Source organism: Haliotis cracherodii, unplaced genomic scaffold, assembly GCF_022045235.1.
Source record: "Haliotis cracherodii isolate W230 unplaced genomic scaffold, xgHalCrac1.p SCAF_26, whole genome shotgun sequence".
Classification (NCBI taxonomy): domain Eukaryota; kingdom Metazoa; phylum Mollusca; class Gastropoda; order Lepetellida; family Haliotidae; genus Haliotis; species Haliotis cracherodii.
This window is the reverse complement of record NW_027266282.1, coordinates 2786093-2803812: the sequence shown is the minus strand read 5'-3', so window position 1 is coordinate 2803812 and position 17720 is coordinate 2786093. Positions and strand designations below refer to the sequence as shown.

The following is a 17720-nucleotide window of genomic DNA, read 5'->3' as shown; positions in this document are numbered from 1 at the left end:
CAACCAATAATGTTCTTGAAATGCATCGAAGTGTTCTCATATAGTATATATATGGATCTTACATATATGGAGACCAATGTTATAATGACGGTATGTGTGTTGTATCAACAAATGTTTTGGACGCCTTCTATCTGTTTTAACTATTTCTTTTAACAATTACGCCAAAACGTTTGTCAAGTACAAGTGTATTTCTGTGCACGTGTTTACTGGAATAGCATGTTGACGACAGCCTGTATGATTCCATCTATCAATGCATCGACTGAACCGTGGCACGTGATGTGCGCAGGCCTTTCAACGGACACTGGACTGACATGTAAAGCTCAGTACAAAAGCAAGGATGTTATTGTCGCCTTTTCGCTAAGTCGATGACGCCAATAACAGACTGGTTTTAGCCCTTTCCACTGCTGCTTCACGATAAACCCAACTTGTAGCACGTATTGGTAACTGGCCACGCCCTTCCTGTTCAGTCAGTCAGGGTTATTGAATAAAAGGTAAATAGGACTGTACGGCTAAATGTAGAGAGAGCACTGTCTTCTTCAGGAAGGTGGGTGTGTTGGGGAATGCAGTGGTTCCACCTCCCACTTCAGTTTCTCCAACTGTGGACATGTGGGGCTAACCAAGAACAATACGCTGGCGAGCTCTCTAGATAGAGAGGGGGTGGGACAGAGAGAAAAGGAGACACACAGAAAGAGAGACCAAGAGAGTATATTGCCCAAAAATCATTTGGACCGAGTGGTATTGTGTGTAAGTAACGTGGACCGAGTGGTATTGTCTGTAAATAACATGAACCGAGTGGTATTGTCTGTAAATAACATGAACCGAGTGGTAATGTGTGTAAGTAATATGGACCGAATGGCATTGCCTGTAAGTAACATGAACAGAGTGGTATTGTCTGTAAATAACTTTGACCGAGTGGTACTGTCTGTAAGTAACTTGGACCGTGTGGTATTGTCTGTAAGTAACGTGGACCGAGTGGTACTGTCTGTAAGTAACTTGGACCGAGTGGTATTGTCTGTAAGTAACGTGGACCAAGTTGTATGGTCTGTAAGTAACTTTGACCGAGTGGTACTGTCTGTAAGTAACTTGGACCGAGTGGTATTGTCTGTAAGTAACGTGGACCAAGTTGTATGGTCTGTAAGTAACTTTGACCGAGTGGTACTGTCTGTAAGTAACTTGGTCCGAGTGGTATTGTCTGTAAGTAACGTGGACCGAGTGGTATTGCCTATAAGTAACGTGAACCGATTGTTGTTGTCTGTAAGTAACGTGAACTGAGTGGTATTGTCTGTAAGTAACTTTGACCGAGTGGTACTGTCTGTAAGTAACTTGGACCGTGTGGTAGTGTCTGTAAGTAACGTGGACCAAGTTGTATGGTCTGTAAGTAACTTTGACCGAGTGGTACTGTCTGTAAGTAACTTGGACCGTGTGGTATTGTCTGTAAGTAACGTGGACCAAGTTGTATGGTCTGTAAGTAACGTGGGCCGAGTTGTATTGTCTGTAAGTAACGTGGATCGAGTTGTATTGTCTGTAAGTAACGTGGACCGAGTTGTGTTGTCTGTAAGTAACGTGGGCCGAGTTGTATTATCATCTATATCACATATATCGAGGTTACTGCCCTGGCATGGACAATAGATGCCCCGCTGGTCAACTGGCCACAAAATGCCTTTTCGTCCACCTGTATTGATTGCCCGGCACCTACGACTGTGTTCCGGATACACATATACGTGGCCGAAGTGGTCACGGACGTTAACGTGCTTAGATCAATTTTTCCGTTGAAACAGTCAAGAGAACTCAATACATTGTCCAGCAATATTGGTTCCTAAACAAGTATGCAAATAGCTGTCTCGACAAGTAACACTTACTTTTAACTCTCGACAAGTTTCCTTATCACTGTAATCACAGGAGCGACAGCGTGCTTTACGCCATTTTCATCCAGGTTACTCAACGCCGCTAATGGACGGCATCCGGTGTCGTCTGTTGTCTTCGGTCTACAACCGCCATCTTGGATCTGAGAAAGGCTGAAAAAGGCACGTTTAAACAAGCAAAGTCTAGGTCTGGTAGGACCACATTCACCACATGTGATTTACTGATGTATGACAAACTGAAACAAGGGCGACGTGTAGGAGGGGACATACACACATATTATATCATTTTTCTAAACTTACATGCATATTTGAGCATGTGTAACTAAATATAATGTACAATGTTTGGTGTATGGAGCATACGATAAGAATTTAGCGTCAGTAATAAAAGGATCATCTTTGATGTTAAAACCCAAACCATTTCGTCCACTGTACCCTTCTCATAAACAAAACCCAAAGAAGACGGTTTGTATAAATCATATATGTGTTTGAGGTCCTCCTGAAAGATATATATCAAAAATCAATTAACATTTCAGACGGCGGAGATCTTTTATAGCTGGTCTGGTAAAAAAAAAGAATATAATAAACGTCATATCCAATAGAAAAAGACTAATAATAATTGATCAATTACCCCAACAAATATGTTACTTTCTGACAATTTCAGCGATAGCTGTTCCCGTGAAAGACTACTGAAATGCCATTTGTGCTTGATCAAGACATGCAGAGCGTATGTCACACGAGAGAAGATTGATTGTAAAGTGCTCTGTGGCTTCTCTAATGAGACTATTCACACACAGACTTCACAGGCTTTCATCTCCCCCCGACGCAGTCACGTGGCCCTGCCCTGTCCCCATAACTGCTTCCGGTCCGGTCACGTGGCAGTGTTGAACCGGCAGAGGGTCTAGACATTGAGATTTTGACGGAAGTCGTGTTAAGTGGTGAACTCTAAGCTTAGATTTTAATAGTAACTTTAATGTAAATTGGTCGTGGATGTAAGTGACCATGCTTTGGTTAACTTTGAGAATCCTGCATCGGCGCGAACAAACAGATACGCATAGAAAGTTATGATAAGGGCATGCTCTGTATAACTTGTGTATACCAGGTATAACCGTCACTAAAAAGTTTCCATACTTCGTTCCACAATGATTTAATGATAGTATAACTGCTTTTTAAACAACCCAGCTTAATGCACAATCTCAAAACGTATTAAATGGTTGATCTAGTGAATACGCGTACGTTACCGCCATACCTACATCTCGTTGGATAGAAATATGTGGTGTGGTTTATAACTAAAGCGTCAGAAATGTTTCACAAAGAGAAGTTCACAGCTACACTGTTTAATCTGTAAGTAATTGTTTAATCAACTAGTTATCCTTTCAGCACATCGTGCTTTGATCTGCAAGAAGCACTTCGTGACATCTATACGTTAGCAGGTGTTATCAGCACATCGTGCTTAGATCTGCGAGAACCACTTCATGACAACTACACGTTAACAGGTGTTACAAGCACATCGTGCTTAGATCTGCGAGAAGCACTTCATGCCAATTACACGTTATCAGGTGGTCCGGATGAAGATTTAGATTGGGTGGAATGACATTAACCGCTTAGAGATAGTGAAAAAAACCCGACATGACAGGACCTGTGCACTTGAAGTGCAGTAACATATTCGGGCTTACCGCCATCACAGCTTTCTACAGTGTTGTCCTGGGCAGTGTGTCCGACTACCTCCTTTCAGTCATCGCAGACATATCTACAAGAGAATTCCTCTGCAATATTTCGTTTCATATTTGTTCGTTTAGTTCTGAATTGTATAAAACTTTACACCTGTATATAGGACTACTCCAGTGACAGCCATCAGCGCCATTACTCCTGTATCTTGTCGGACTGCATGTAACTAATGCGTCTTCTGACAACTACAGTGTCATGGGGGCTGACAGAAACTGGTTCCAGGGGAATGGGGAGTTCGACAGTTGACCGAATTCTTACATTTCGCGGAAAATACTATTTGTTCAGAATTTCTAAACATGATGAAATTATCCTATAACGTTGATTTTGACTTACGCTTGTGGTGATGAAAAACTAGCACATAAACTGGGCGGCAAAAGAAAGTATAGGTCGAGTTCCATGATCGATAAAAAAATAACAAGAAGAGTTTTGTTGTGATTGATCAACCACAGTTGAATGAAATTGTGCAACCACAGGTTATGTAAGCTCAAGGTAAACAATGGTGGGGTAAGAAATTTCATTTTCAAAATTTGTCTGAAATGTCACCAAAAAATTGTCAGACACTACAAGTTCATTGTCGACACAGTTGCCTTCAATTGCGTGTATGACCTCCAGCTGCCTCCATGCATGCCGTGATACGCCGCCTCATCGATGACGTCAGTCTTCTGATGACGTGGACTGGAATCCGTTGCCACTCGTCTCTCAGGGCCTGCTGCAATTCTTGTCTGTTGACGGGGGGCTGATGGCGTGCTCTAATCTGTCTGTCAAGATGGTCCCACAGCTGTTCAATAGGATTCATATCGGTTGAGTGGGCAGGCAAGGGCAAAACGTCAACGTTCTGCTGGTTTAGAAAGTTCCGAGTCACTCTTGCAGTATGGGGCCTGGCAGTGTCGTGTTGAAACAATGTCCCCTGCTGTTTTGTAAGAACGGAAGCACAACTGACTGCAACACTTGGTCTCTGTACTTCACAGCGTTCAGGTTTCCCTGTATAATCAGCAAATCAGTCTTCTGATCTCCACAAATACCGCCCCACACCATGACACCTCCCCCGCCGAATGAATGGACCTCTCGAATACACGCCGGAGCCAGATGTTCACCTCTGCGTCGATAAACTCGTTCTCTGCCGTCATTTCGAAACAAGTTAAACCGACTCTCATCAGTAAACAGCACTCGACGCCAATTTCTTTCTTGCCAGCGTCGAACCTACCTCGCCCATCGCAGTCTCAGGCGTCGATGTTGAGCAGTCAGTACCATTCCTCGGAAAGGACGATACGCTCGGATTCCAGCAGCCCGAAGTCGTCGTAGTACTGTGCGTGGTCATCCGGTTCTAGTGAGTGAGTGAGTGAGTGAGTTGGGTTTAGCGCCGCTTTTAACAGTATTCCAGTTATATCACGGCGTGTCAGCTTAATGTGGGAGGAAAACCCCAAGTGGTGCAGGTCTCAGACGTTTACCAGTTCGGTGAACCCACGAGCACGGGTATGGTGCTGCCAAACCTAGAAACATAATTGGGGAGAACCGGGATTCGATCATAGGTTTCTGGCGTGCCCAAGGGACGCAACTCTGCACAGCGAATCGCGGCGTCTTAGACGACTCTCTCTCTCTCTCTCTCTCTCTCTCTCTCTGCTCCTGTGGCATTTCCTTTGTGTGCTTTCATCATGTGTGGTTATACCCTGCAGACGAACGCATTTATACGGCCAACATGCACGTGCCATAGGCGGGAAACCATTTTGTTGTCACGAGCGCCGTCAAAGGTGGCGCGTTCGGGTGAGGTGTTTTTTGGTACCTGTTCCTGGGCAGTCATATTCTCAATACCCACTTTCCACTAGTTATCGCTGTTTTAAGGAAAATTACAAATTGCCCACCTATACTTTCTTTTGCCGCTTAGTTTATATATAAAAAACATGCCACAGTCTTACTTTGGATCGGAGTCACACTCAACTGTGAGAACATATTCATTCATCTGCTTCCGTCTTTCAACGACAATGCGTTAATTACTTATCTGGGCCCTTTCCACACAACCATATCAAGGGCACTGCTGGGACAGTCGTCTAAGATCCGCAAATGGCTTTGCATATTTGCGTCCCTTTTGCGTAAAGAAACCTTTTGTCGTGGGTTGGAATCTCGAATTTCCTCCCTGATAATGTTTCTAGTTTTGACAGCACCATTTCCGTGCTCGTGGGTTTCACAAATGTGATTTTCCACACCAAGCTGACACACCACCAACGCTGAAATTTGTTGAAAGTGGCGTCAAACCCAATTCAATCACTCACTCACTCACTCACTAACACGACTCACTCTTTCATTAACTCACCAACTCACTCATGAATAGGTGGAAGTAGGGCTGCCTGTCTACTGGTTCTGTACAAGGGAACTGCGGGATGGAGTGGGGGGTTATCCTGACCTCAAATTGTGTCCCTGCCATTAGCACGGGGACCAGCTCACACAATATTAACTCACAACGATAGATCAACATCAATCGTTTGACCAAACCGTTAAGAGGCGGAAATGGAGGCGAAATTTCAACTGCTTTAAATCAATAAAAACACAACCGAGTCTGACATAACACGGAAAAGCTGCCTAGCCTAGGTCTGTGTACATCGTCAAGAGATGGGGGTTGCTAGTTGACAGAATAGCAGCAGCCAGTATTGACAAGTAAACCTGGACTGTGATGGGGGCGGGCAGTCAGCCAATCACAGTCTGGGAGTCGCAGTTTATAACGCATGGTACCACCCCAGTGGATGCACACACAACCCGGGTCCTGAAGAGCACGAGCAGGAAGGTAGGAACAGTTGACTCACTGATTCTCAGGCGGAGCCTGGCTGTGTATTCGTCACCCATGGTCATGTTTTCACTTACATTTTATGACGTTATAAGAATGACGCCACTTTCAGTGCCAGTAGGAAACGTATAACTTTATAGCTAACAACTTCTGGTTTAATACACACAGCGACGTTTCGCTGTAAGATTCTAACCCCGTTATCCAGCTTGATAACGGTGTAACAATGTACATCGAAACGTCGCTTTATACAATAAACCAGAAGTTGTTATCCACAAAGTTGTAGGTTTTATTATAATTACTTACTCACCAGCATCTAAAAATTCAGTGACAGTGCGACGTGTAATTTAGTTAGAACTATTAGATACATGATCTCATACCATTATTAATGTGGAGTCGCGATTTAATTTAGTTACTTTCCAAGGTGCGTTCCGTGATAGTCCCCGTTGCTTGTGGGGATGAGTTTACACTGATTTAACGCTATCCCCACCCTACCCCCAACCCCGTGGCCGCAGGGAGGGAAAGTGGGTGGAGTCAAACCTTGGTGTTGGGTGTGACCAGCGACCTGTCCCCACTGCTGTTGCAGTGCGGCTAGTATGACCAATGTCTTGTATTCCATATTCAGTGTATCCGTCGATTACAGCAACAACAGTATGACCACTGGGAAATAGCCAGGCATTTTGTAAACAATCAGTGTTGTGCCGTCCTGGGTATCGACTGTGATATAGTCAATTCAATGGCCACCTGGTACAAAGAAAAGGAATATCGATAGAATAGGTTTGGGTTTGGAGACAATTGTCAGGCCAACTAAGTTGGATTCACGTCATTCACACTCGCTTTGTTACTTTCTTTAACACTTACATGATTCAATGGGAGATGCTGTATGAAAACACTGTTGTGCTGATCGTGATCTCAATAACCATATCTGCCGAATATCAGTGACATATACAATGTATATCTTGAAAGAGATTTTTCGATATGCACTTCGAAACTACATATGAAATACTCAATGGCGCTACACAGATTATATTCACCGATAATGCGATTGTATGTTTTCTAAACAACTTTCACACTCATATGGACTATACCTGGCTAAGAGAAACTTTTGAAGCCATATTTTATACTTGAATTAAATAACTTGTCAAAGAAGACAAGAGATTGTTTCTATAAAGGAGCGTGTTAACGTCAGTCCTACTACTACACTGGGTGTACGCTTAAATCAAATGTTAACATTAGGGCAGTATGTAGGTACGTATATTGTATATATATTCTCAAAACATATCCACTTTCACAACATTGTTATTAATATGAAAAATAGGGCGGATATGACGGATACATTCATTTCCTGCCTTTTCTTAATTTTTTTTTAAAAATAATTTTGCTTCAGGTTTTCGTTGTTGGTAAAAAACATTAATAATCGTCAGCTCCTCGTGTACATCTTGAACCAATCATAGAAAGTATAATTTGTTTCTGACTGAAATCACAGACCTTGAGAATGATACTTGATTTGTCCCTCATACGAGTAGATACAGCACGTGCAGCATTGAGTGTTGAAGTCTAAATGTCCACGGTTAACACACGAATACCTGCAGCTTCACAAGATGTATTGCCCGTGTGGAAGCTCACGTTGAAATGGTCAGTCAGTATGCCGTATACATAAAACAGGTAGACATAGATTGTATCCGTAGTTTTAGACTCTTAGTTCAAAGGTAATTAGATTACATGTGTTGTCTGCTATATTTACATGTTTGACACAGATTAACGATTCCTACCAATGTTTCTCGTTTAACACATAAAACAAATGCATGGATGCTACGGCAGCGGCAAGAGCTGATCATGTGCTTGTACATGAATGTCACACCTGTTCTACCGAGGAACACGTAGATTGTGTACGTGACATCCTGGTGTCATACTGACTGGGATATATATAATGTCACACTCCGTGACATGCCATACAAAGTTAGAATAGGTCTTCTACAACACATGCTTGCCGTGAAGCGACTAACGCGATCGGGTGGTTTGACTTTGATGATGCATGTCATCGTAGGACGATACTCATAATGTCTATCACTGGACTGTCTAGTCCAGACTCGATTATTTACAGACCACCGTCATATAGCGGGAATATTGCTGAGAGCGGCGTTAAAAAACAAACTTGAGAACAGACCTTGACACGGTTTTGGAATACAGTTATACATGTATAAAAATTTATCACAATCCTAGTGTATGAGGACTTACAGATTTCCTTTCATAATCCGAGTATGGGTTTTTTAAAATACAATACTCTGGAAATGATTTATGATGTAAATGTTGCTGGTGCTTTTTTTACACTCTTTGACATCGTCCTTACATAACGACTTGAAATATAACCCCACTCACACCATTCAGGGGACCCCCGTTTAATCAAGAACATCCGTGGCAGCATCGAGTATAAATATCATTTCAACTTATCTGTCTAACTGTCTCTGTATTGGTCTTTTAATCAAGCAACACATCCTATCTTGACAATATTCAATAAGACTATTAAGTTATTCAGCTAATGCATCTAATTTACAGTCGAATAGATTCTACAATTGCCACTCCAGGCGCCAGCTCCCATCATTGATGTATTACCTGGGTTAATAACTGTTCCTTAGAATCAGGTCTGAAGCTGGAGATGACACGAAGGATGTGATGGCTAGCGGCTGGAAATTGCAGTGTCACCTCGCGTTTGTGGACATACATGTAGAGGGGCTGTCTACCAACACGACGCCAATTGTCCTCTTACAGAGAGAGAGAGAGAGAGGGGGGGGGGGGGGGGAGAGAGAGAGAGAGAGAGAGTAATATACACGTCAGACTCCACATCTCCTCTACTTGCACAGACCTCGGTCTCAGTCGCATGCTGCTATTTAGAATCAGTTCAGACTAGTGTGGCAGTTGGAATACTCGTCTTGTCTCTGCCCAGGGGATAATTAGAGCGAGAAACAACCTGTAAGTTCTTGTATTCTTTCACACAAGCATTACGTTTAGTTCGGCTTTACTTCCTAAATGCCATCGCTTTTGTTACCAATACCATTAGAAGTGGATTGAGTAGAGCGTCCGGCAATCTCTGGCGGGCTGCCGTTATACAACTTCTTGACATTTGGAGGAACAGCTCAGCTGGTATTAGGGTGCGACCTCGGAGGTTTGGAAGTCCACAAGTTGGATTAATGTCCCACAATGGAATACCCATTTTCTGTCCGCTGGGGGCGTCAGGACCCTAACAACCTATCATTAGATGAGGAATAGGAGATTTATGGGAATATATAGTTCTCCTTGCGGCTGTGATAGTGGATCGAACTGAGGGAAACAACATGGTATTGATTATAAGAAAGACATACTTGAGCATACGCGTGTGGAACACGTCGATAGGAGATGAACATACCCATACCGTTCAGCATCACTTTCCTCTCACAACAAGAAGCCCTGTTGTAACCAGCGCACTGTTCAAAGCGGCTAACCAAACTCGGTGAACATTAAATATCTCACAGCGTGTTAGCGCAATGTGCGAGGCTTGAACGCTCAGCTTTCCTTTTTCTTTCTATTTGTCAGGGGAGCATGTATTAAACCCACGACAGATCAAGAAAGAAACCCACGTTTCACCTCATTATGTCACATAGGCAGTTACGTTTAAACTTTGCCTGACTCAGTTTTACCTAGACGCACAGCTTATAAACACGAATAAAGCCCCCAAATATCATGAATCATGAAGCCATGAAGCTGGATATCACCGTGTGCACCGAAGCATTTGTTCTACTTACAGTTACATAGGCCCGAATCACAAATCAACACCCCCCCCCCCCCCTCACACACACCTTAACACACACGCGTGCACACACGCACACACACACACACACACACACACACCACCACCACCACCACCACCACCAATCAAGCGGGCTGTGAGGGCGACGGGAGCACCAGTGGCATAGAGGCGAAGGAGAGCGGTAATGTCGGGCAAGACAGACCGAGTTAATTAAAGTGTGGCCCTAGGGTAGATAGCCCTGTTCAATACGAACATAATTGAACACAACACAGGCAGCCTAATTGTACAGATTTGTCAGGTGTATTATGAAACCTGCAGATGATCCCTGGGGTCTTGAGACCCGCTTGTCTCATGAAAAGATGGAGTTTGGTAATTGCGAGCGTCACATGGGGTTGATGCAATAACCGCCGCGAGCAGATCTACCGCACGACACTGCGACAGGAGTCTGTTGAGCAGCGAGGGTGGCCCTGCAAAACGGCATTGATTTGTACTGCTGATGTAGCATCTTTAATGCCAGCAACATCATCGACATTTGAAGGACTAACTTAACGCTGAATTTATCGAACATTCATGGCTTGTATAAATCACCCCAATCTGCTACAGGCTGCTACAGAGAAGAAATATACATTTTGTTTGACAAAATAATTCCATTCTATTAATAGGGATATACCAGCTAGACATGAAACGTTTCTCCTACCGTGAAACCCACTGGACTTGTATCGACCTGGTAATCGGTGATGTGGTTAACCCTGTCTGTGCATATATAAATAGAGAGAGCGAGAATGTCACCAGAGTGTCTTGTGATATCAACATGAGAGTTTCGGAGTTTGGCCACTCTTATCGACGAGTGTTGAGGCATTTCAGGCAACCTTAAAATCAATAGCAAACGATGCATACAAATATCTTTTATAGTTCGGCTTGAACTTTGGCGCCCTGTATTTTTTATATACGTGTGCGAACTCTTTATGAAATCCCTACCTACAAAATGCATTAGGCGTGTCATAAATTCCAAACACAAAGACGAAATAGAATTACTTTCTTTATTAAGGTAAGGCCTGAAGAATGATTTTGTATTGACAATATAACAATATTGCTGAACCCGCCATCCATTGACCAGCATCTACATACTTACACACTTACAGAATATTTGCTACCAAACCTAAATTGCAATCCTTGTAACTTTAAATATAAAAGTTACGATGTTATGATATTAGACTTTCGACTTGCACTTCGTGATTTCTTTTTAATCAGTGCCATTGATCACACACACACACACACACACACACACACACACACACACACACACACACACACACACACACACACACACACACACACACACACACACACACCTGTCTCTCACAATATCAAGCGAGTAGCATAATTCATAAGATACTAAAAAGAATTGGCAGAAACGTTTTATTGTCGTCAGTCAACAATGATCAAGGTCCTTAAACAGTTCCGGAAATGGGCCTCTTTGTAGAAACACGACTTCCGCCATAGCAACTGAGCTGAAAATATGTCTTAATAATGGACGAAGGGTAGTGGCTTCATTTGTCTTGAATCCCATTTACAAAAGTGATAAATTAGCAGAAAGGCGGAGGTCATTTGTTGTCGCAGACGACTTCCGGTTCTACAAATGAACACGATTTTTCCATTTTCGGTGAGCGGTGGTGATCGACGTATGTCGAGAAACAAGCAGACCCGAGTGACAGAAATAAGCACAAACACACAATTAAATGGCTCTATACAAAAGATGGTGAAGTCATCATTAGTTTCAACGGGATAAAGAAAGCAGCAGAGCTTTTACCAGGATCGCCTCTATTTGAAAAGCCGGTGGTCCGTAGGCGTATTGGACTATTGTCTGTTCTCTGTGGCTAAAAGTAGCCCCAACTGATCAAATGTAGACACTTCGGCAACTTTCTCGTTACTATTAATAAATGAGGATTTGATGCTTGGTTTCTATAACTGACTTCGTTTAAAAGTTCGGTTTTATAATTGTCCGCTTGTTCATTCTGAACTGGGGAGGGAAACAAACTTGACATCTTGGCAACATCGACCTCGGTTATAGCCACCACCGCCTTGTCAGGTCGCGGGTGTTAGAGACATTACCATGCAGTCCCGATCCCCCAACATTGGCAGGATGTACACACAATTAGGCCAGTCTAGATTGTAACACACGAATGGAACTATTTAACAAAATACCTATTCGTGAGTTTGACCTAAGTTTGTTTAGCTGATACACTAAGACAAAAACCGATCACAGACAACATTCGAAGTTTTACTGGTAACATAATTCGTGCACGAGATATCAGGCACGTGTTTTTTTACAACTGCGACTTGTTTGACCAGCCTTTTGTTTTGTTCAGTCATGTTTTGAGTTTAGAAAAGAATTAACTTCTTGGCCAACCTTGTACGAAACTTGTACGTGTGTTGCCAGACATACAGCCAGGTGTAGCACCAGCACTCAGCACACAGCCTGCACACCCCGGAAAACAGTAGGGACACTCGCGACACGTTGTTAGCTAGAACACTAATCAGAATTTGACTTTATGGTTACCAAACGTTCTGTAACGTTTTAACACAAAAGACGTCCCTTTAATCTAAGGTTTATATAGCCATGACTGACTGAACCAGACAGGATACTGGTTGTACAACAGTGTATCATGTCACGGTGATGTCATCACAGCGGTATGCAAGTAATGAAAACTAATGCTTGGCATGTAGACTATGCAACTGATTATATATGGTGTGAATTATCAACTTCTTTATCACAGTTGCGAAGCCGTGATGGTGTAGAGTCTACGATCGTACAGTGAAGAGTACACAGGAATGTCGCTACAACTGTGATAGTTACCTTGATCATTTATACTATGTTGTCATTAGTAAGTGGTACGGAGCAACCATCTATCCCATCACAGTGCTCCCGATTTAGAATCCCTACAAGTGCGTCCTCGTATCAGTCTGATGCGATAAGCATGATGTACTATGGACCTATCCGGCCCATATTCCTGCAGGGTGCGATTGGGGGTATGTAATCACATTGGAACTGACATGTTCTAAGTGTGTCCTCTGTTTTCAGATGAGGCGGCTGTCCGTGTTTCTACTGGTCCTTCTGTCCATGATGGCCGTGCATGCCACCGACAACGCCAAGTCTCGTAGCAGCGAGGCAGCCAAGGTCACGCAGGCCCCAGAGATGGATGATGATAATGATGAGGAGGAGGATGAGATGGGTGGTTTAGGGTGGTGTAAGGAGGACCAGAGGGTGGCTGCCATCTGTATAGCGTGTGCACAGCTCCCGGCGGCGCTTTCACTCCCACCAAGCGAATGTTGCAGCGACGCCGATGCCCTAGAAATCTGTAAGAACTGTGTTGACGACCCTGTCCGATGTCTTCGAGACGTACTAGATATCGTCACAGATGGCGACAGACCACAACATGAGGAAGAGGCAATGCGTGCTTATGACAAGCGGTACGGAATGTTGTTCTTTGGCCAGAAACCAAAATATGTTCCACCCGGGTCTGATTATGTGGCCGAGAAGAGGTTTGGCACTCTAAATCTTGGTAATATGGGGAAGAGGTTCGACGACCAACTGGACGGTGAACTGGATAAGCGATGGGGAAGCTTGGGCCTTAGTAAGCGATATGGAACCCTTAACCTGGGCAGTTACTTTAACAAGCGTTACGGTATGCTGGGCTTGGGCAACCGTTATTTAGGCTATTTAGGCAGCCGGGACCCGAACATGGGTAAGAGGTTCGGGACACTCAACCTTGGAGGACTATACAGCGACATGGGAAAGAGATACGGGACTCTCAACATCGGCAAGGAGAGAGATCTTTTATCTGAGTCGGAGTTGGGAAAAAGGTATGGCACATTAAATTTAGGCAAGAGATACGGCACTCTAAGCATGGGGAGCGGGTCTGGACCACTGAGCCTGGGCAAGCGATATGGGACACTCGGCATGAGCAACACCTTCGGCTACTTCCCCTACAAGAGAAGTGAGTACGTCCCATACAACGGAGCCATTGGCACAGACATGAAGAAACGATACGGTCGTCTGTTTATGGGGAGGTTTGGCGGAAAGCGGTTAAATTCTGCTAACGAAATCAGGATCAGCCAAATAAGGAAATGAAATTCGAGTGGACAAGACAGAGCATAAGTGACTTATACAAAAGCCATCAGAATGTTATCAAACCTCATTAAAAGTGTTCATTGAAATGTGCCAAGAGATCCTGACAGTGTTATATCGGGATGGCTGCCTCGAAATGGTGGTGGCGTTTCTTTGACGTCTTGCTTGTCATTAAGGTTCAAGATTTTCAACATTACAGTGACTTGTTATACAAAGAGAATATAATCACAAACATGTATGCTGAATATATATCACAAGTGATGTTTTGAAGTGAACTGTGAAGAAAGTAAGTCACCTAGGTGGTAACGCTTAGTTTACAAAGAGACATGAAACTGTTCCATTCGTAGATGTCACAATAGATAATATTGATCTCTGCTGTGATTCTGGAAATCTTGTTTTGTTGTTATTTATTTTGTGTATTTTTATGTCAATAAATAGCACTCGGCGATCTGCCGTGTTATTTTTAGCCAGCTGTGGCTCGCTATTCATCACAGCGTTGCCGGGCTTGTGATTCTAGCATACAATCCTGCTGCTGCTGATGGCCTCGTTCCCCCTGCTTGGTAAGCATGGAGGACATTGTGAGACCAATGTCGTTCGGAGTCGGTGAGAATAATTCACCTTGCACACATGCGGAAATCACAAAAAGACGTTGTCTCATTTTGAATGTACAAATGATGGGAGCTATCCATGAAACATTGGTGTCTGTGCACACTAATGATTCAGGCAACTAATGAACATTATTTTCATGAGGAAATTTGAAAATAGTCTTTTTCCGCTGTTTCATTGCTTGGGGAAACTTGACACTGAAATAGGCTATTAGACGTTATTAGTTCCAGTATTTGGTGTTTTGTGTGAGTTATCATGTCTTAAAATTATTACTGCGTCGGAAATTAAATAAACCATAATATCGTTCAACAAGAACATGATATCGGACAGAAGAATAACACCTATATATCGGTAATTATCACTTGTCTGTCTCAGAGATTAGTTTCAATGACGCAGTACGATATTTTGGTCGTTCGCTGAATTATCACATCCAATCTGCATTGACCAAAATTACACTGTCTCTATCGCAGACTTACTGCAACAACGTTCAAATGACTCAAACGGCATTTTATAATCTCTAAGGCGCCGAACAACCACCAATTTGAATTAAACGCTGATGTTAAGACTGGTAGTGAACAATAGTTTTTCGCTTGAACTGATTGAACTTGAAATGCCTTACATAGTGTCTTCGTCATATATACCATTATGTACCGCTGCCAGGAAACTAACACCATGAACAAGTGAGTGGGTTTGGCTTAACGCCGATTGAAAACACACACACACACACACACACACACACACACACACACACACACACACACACACACACACACACTTAACTACAGTTAGCGATATGTTCATACAAACTGACGGTCGGGTGTGTAGGTAGTCTCAGCGGGTTCGTCGGAATGTAAGGTGATAACAATGAATTCTACACGTCCTAAACCCGTTACATGCCTAAACAGCGAATGTAGTCTGTTTTTGGAATGGGTCCACTGCGGCTGTACTTTCATCGGATTTCCGCTCGGGACGAATGTCGTTGTGTGGAGACAGTGAAAATCTGTGCCCACACTGAACCGTGACGTCACGACCCTCTGTAAACACACTAACGAGTGACTTCACGACCAGCGGACCGTGACGTCACGACCTTCTGTAAACACACTAACGAGTGACTTCACGACCAGCGGACCGTGATGAGCACAGTTGGTCATACTAGAGACTGCGTGCAGACATCGGGTGCTCATATGCAACCATAGAGACCGTCATCACCGTCAATAAAAAAAATTCAGCTCCGTTGTATGAGAGCGTATTAGTGACACAGTCTAATTCTTCATTCACACAGATGATACTACTCCCAACTACATAGCAGATATTTTTATCTACGTATTTCATATAACAACCTATGTAGAAGAAAATATCATCTACTATCGAAGTATCGACTTTTGTAACAATATTTTCTCGAGTTATCGACAATAGTTCAGGATATGTTATATATATAACATCTGACTTAATTAATAATGACCGATTTGTTTTACTTCTTCCTTGACATGCCTTTATTGGGGTGATATATACACATCAAATAAAGCTAATCCTTATTTCAATGTGTCGAAAGTAACTGAAGGATGCCAGACGCCGCACGCTCTTACAACCGTCATGAAGAGAGAAGACAAACTATGAACAAACATATATATAGGTCATTATTCAAAGTTATAGCGAAATTATACATCAACCATAACACATTTGAAGTTGGGAAAATCACTCGAATATGTTGATTCTCATGATTTCTTCATTAGAGAAATGGGGTTTAAAAGGTAAAACGGGACAATGAAGGGGTGGGAATCTCTCAAACTATAAAAAAAACTATATCAAACCAATATTCGTCATCATCCTATGAAGGTACAATTCTACAGCTTGTATTTTTTTTTTAGCGCTGATAGTTTGACAATTTGAAAACATCTCAGTATGTTGTGAAAATGCCGAATATATAAAAACGACCAACATGCTCCGATAAAAATATTTAAATTTACAGTAAATAATAATCACCTTTATTTAAAATACAAATGTTTGTATCAACTAGTATCCAACAAGAATCGCAACATCACAAGACGATATCACTGTCTGAGTAACGACACGCACGATTATAATATCACATTCGGAGATTTAAGTATCTTCTTCGTAGACGAAAGTATCATGTACGTCGATGTAAGTATCATGTACGTCGATGTAAGTATCATGTACGTCGATGTAAGTATCATCTACGTAGACGAAAGTATCATGTACGTCGATGTAAGTATCATGTACGTCGATGTAAGTATCATCTACGTAGACGAAAGTATCATGTACGTCGATGTAAGTATCATGTACGTCGATGTAAGTATCATGTACGTCGATGTAAGTATCATGTACGTCGATGTAAGTATCATGTACGTCGATGTTAGTATCATCTACGTAGACGAAAGTATCATGTACGTCGATGTAAGTATCATGTACGTCGATGTTAGTATCATGTACGTCGATGTAAGTATCATGTACGTCGATGTAAGTATCATGTACGTCGATGTAAGTATCAAGTACGTCGATGTAAGTATCAAGTACGTCGATGTTAGTATCATCTACGTAGATGAAAGTATTATCTTCCTAGATGATAATGTTTTTTAGACAGTGGCACTAACACGCTTCCATACCGTTGCGTCTTTTTCCCTGGCAAAATCATTCTCTCACCTTTGTGCAAAGGGACAGATACTGTTTAGAAAAAAAATGTTCTCAACTTAAGAGGTTTTCCATGTTTATGTTCAAAATGAAAACGCATTAAATTATAAATAAACTCTGATGGTTGGATTTGGAATATGCCTTCAACACGAAACGCTAGTTAAGAATAAAATCGTATTTATACAAGGTTTA

The 17720-nt window shown here is 42.5% G+C and overlaps 1 protein-coding gene across 1 annotated transcript; it reads left to right on the top strand.

The window, feature by feature from the left end:
- The first annotated feature begins 6236 nt into the window (after nucleotides 1–6236).
- LOC139473017 (uncharacterized) lies at nucleotides 6237–14723 on the top strand. The gene is made up of 2 exons (XM_071255521.1): nucleotides 6237–6363; nucleotides 13227–14723. The coding sequence occupies exons 1-2, from the start codon at nucleotides 6253–6255 to the stop codon at nucleotides 14274–14276; spliced, it is 1161 nt and encodes a 386-aa protein (XP_071111622.1). The 5' UTR covers nucleotides 6237–6252; the 3' UTR covers nucleotides 14277–14723.
- Nucleotides 14724–17720: the final 2997 nt, after the last annotated feature.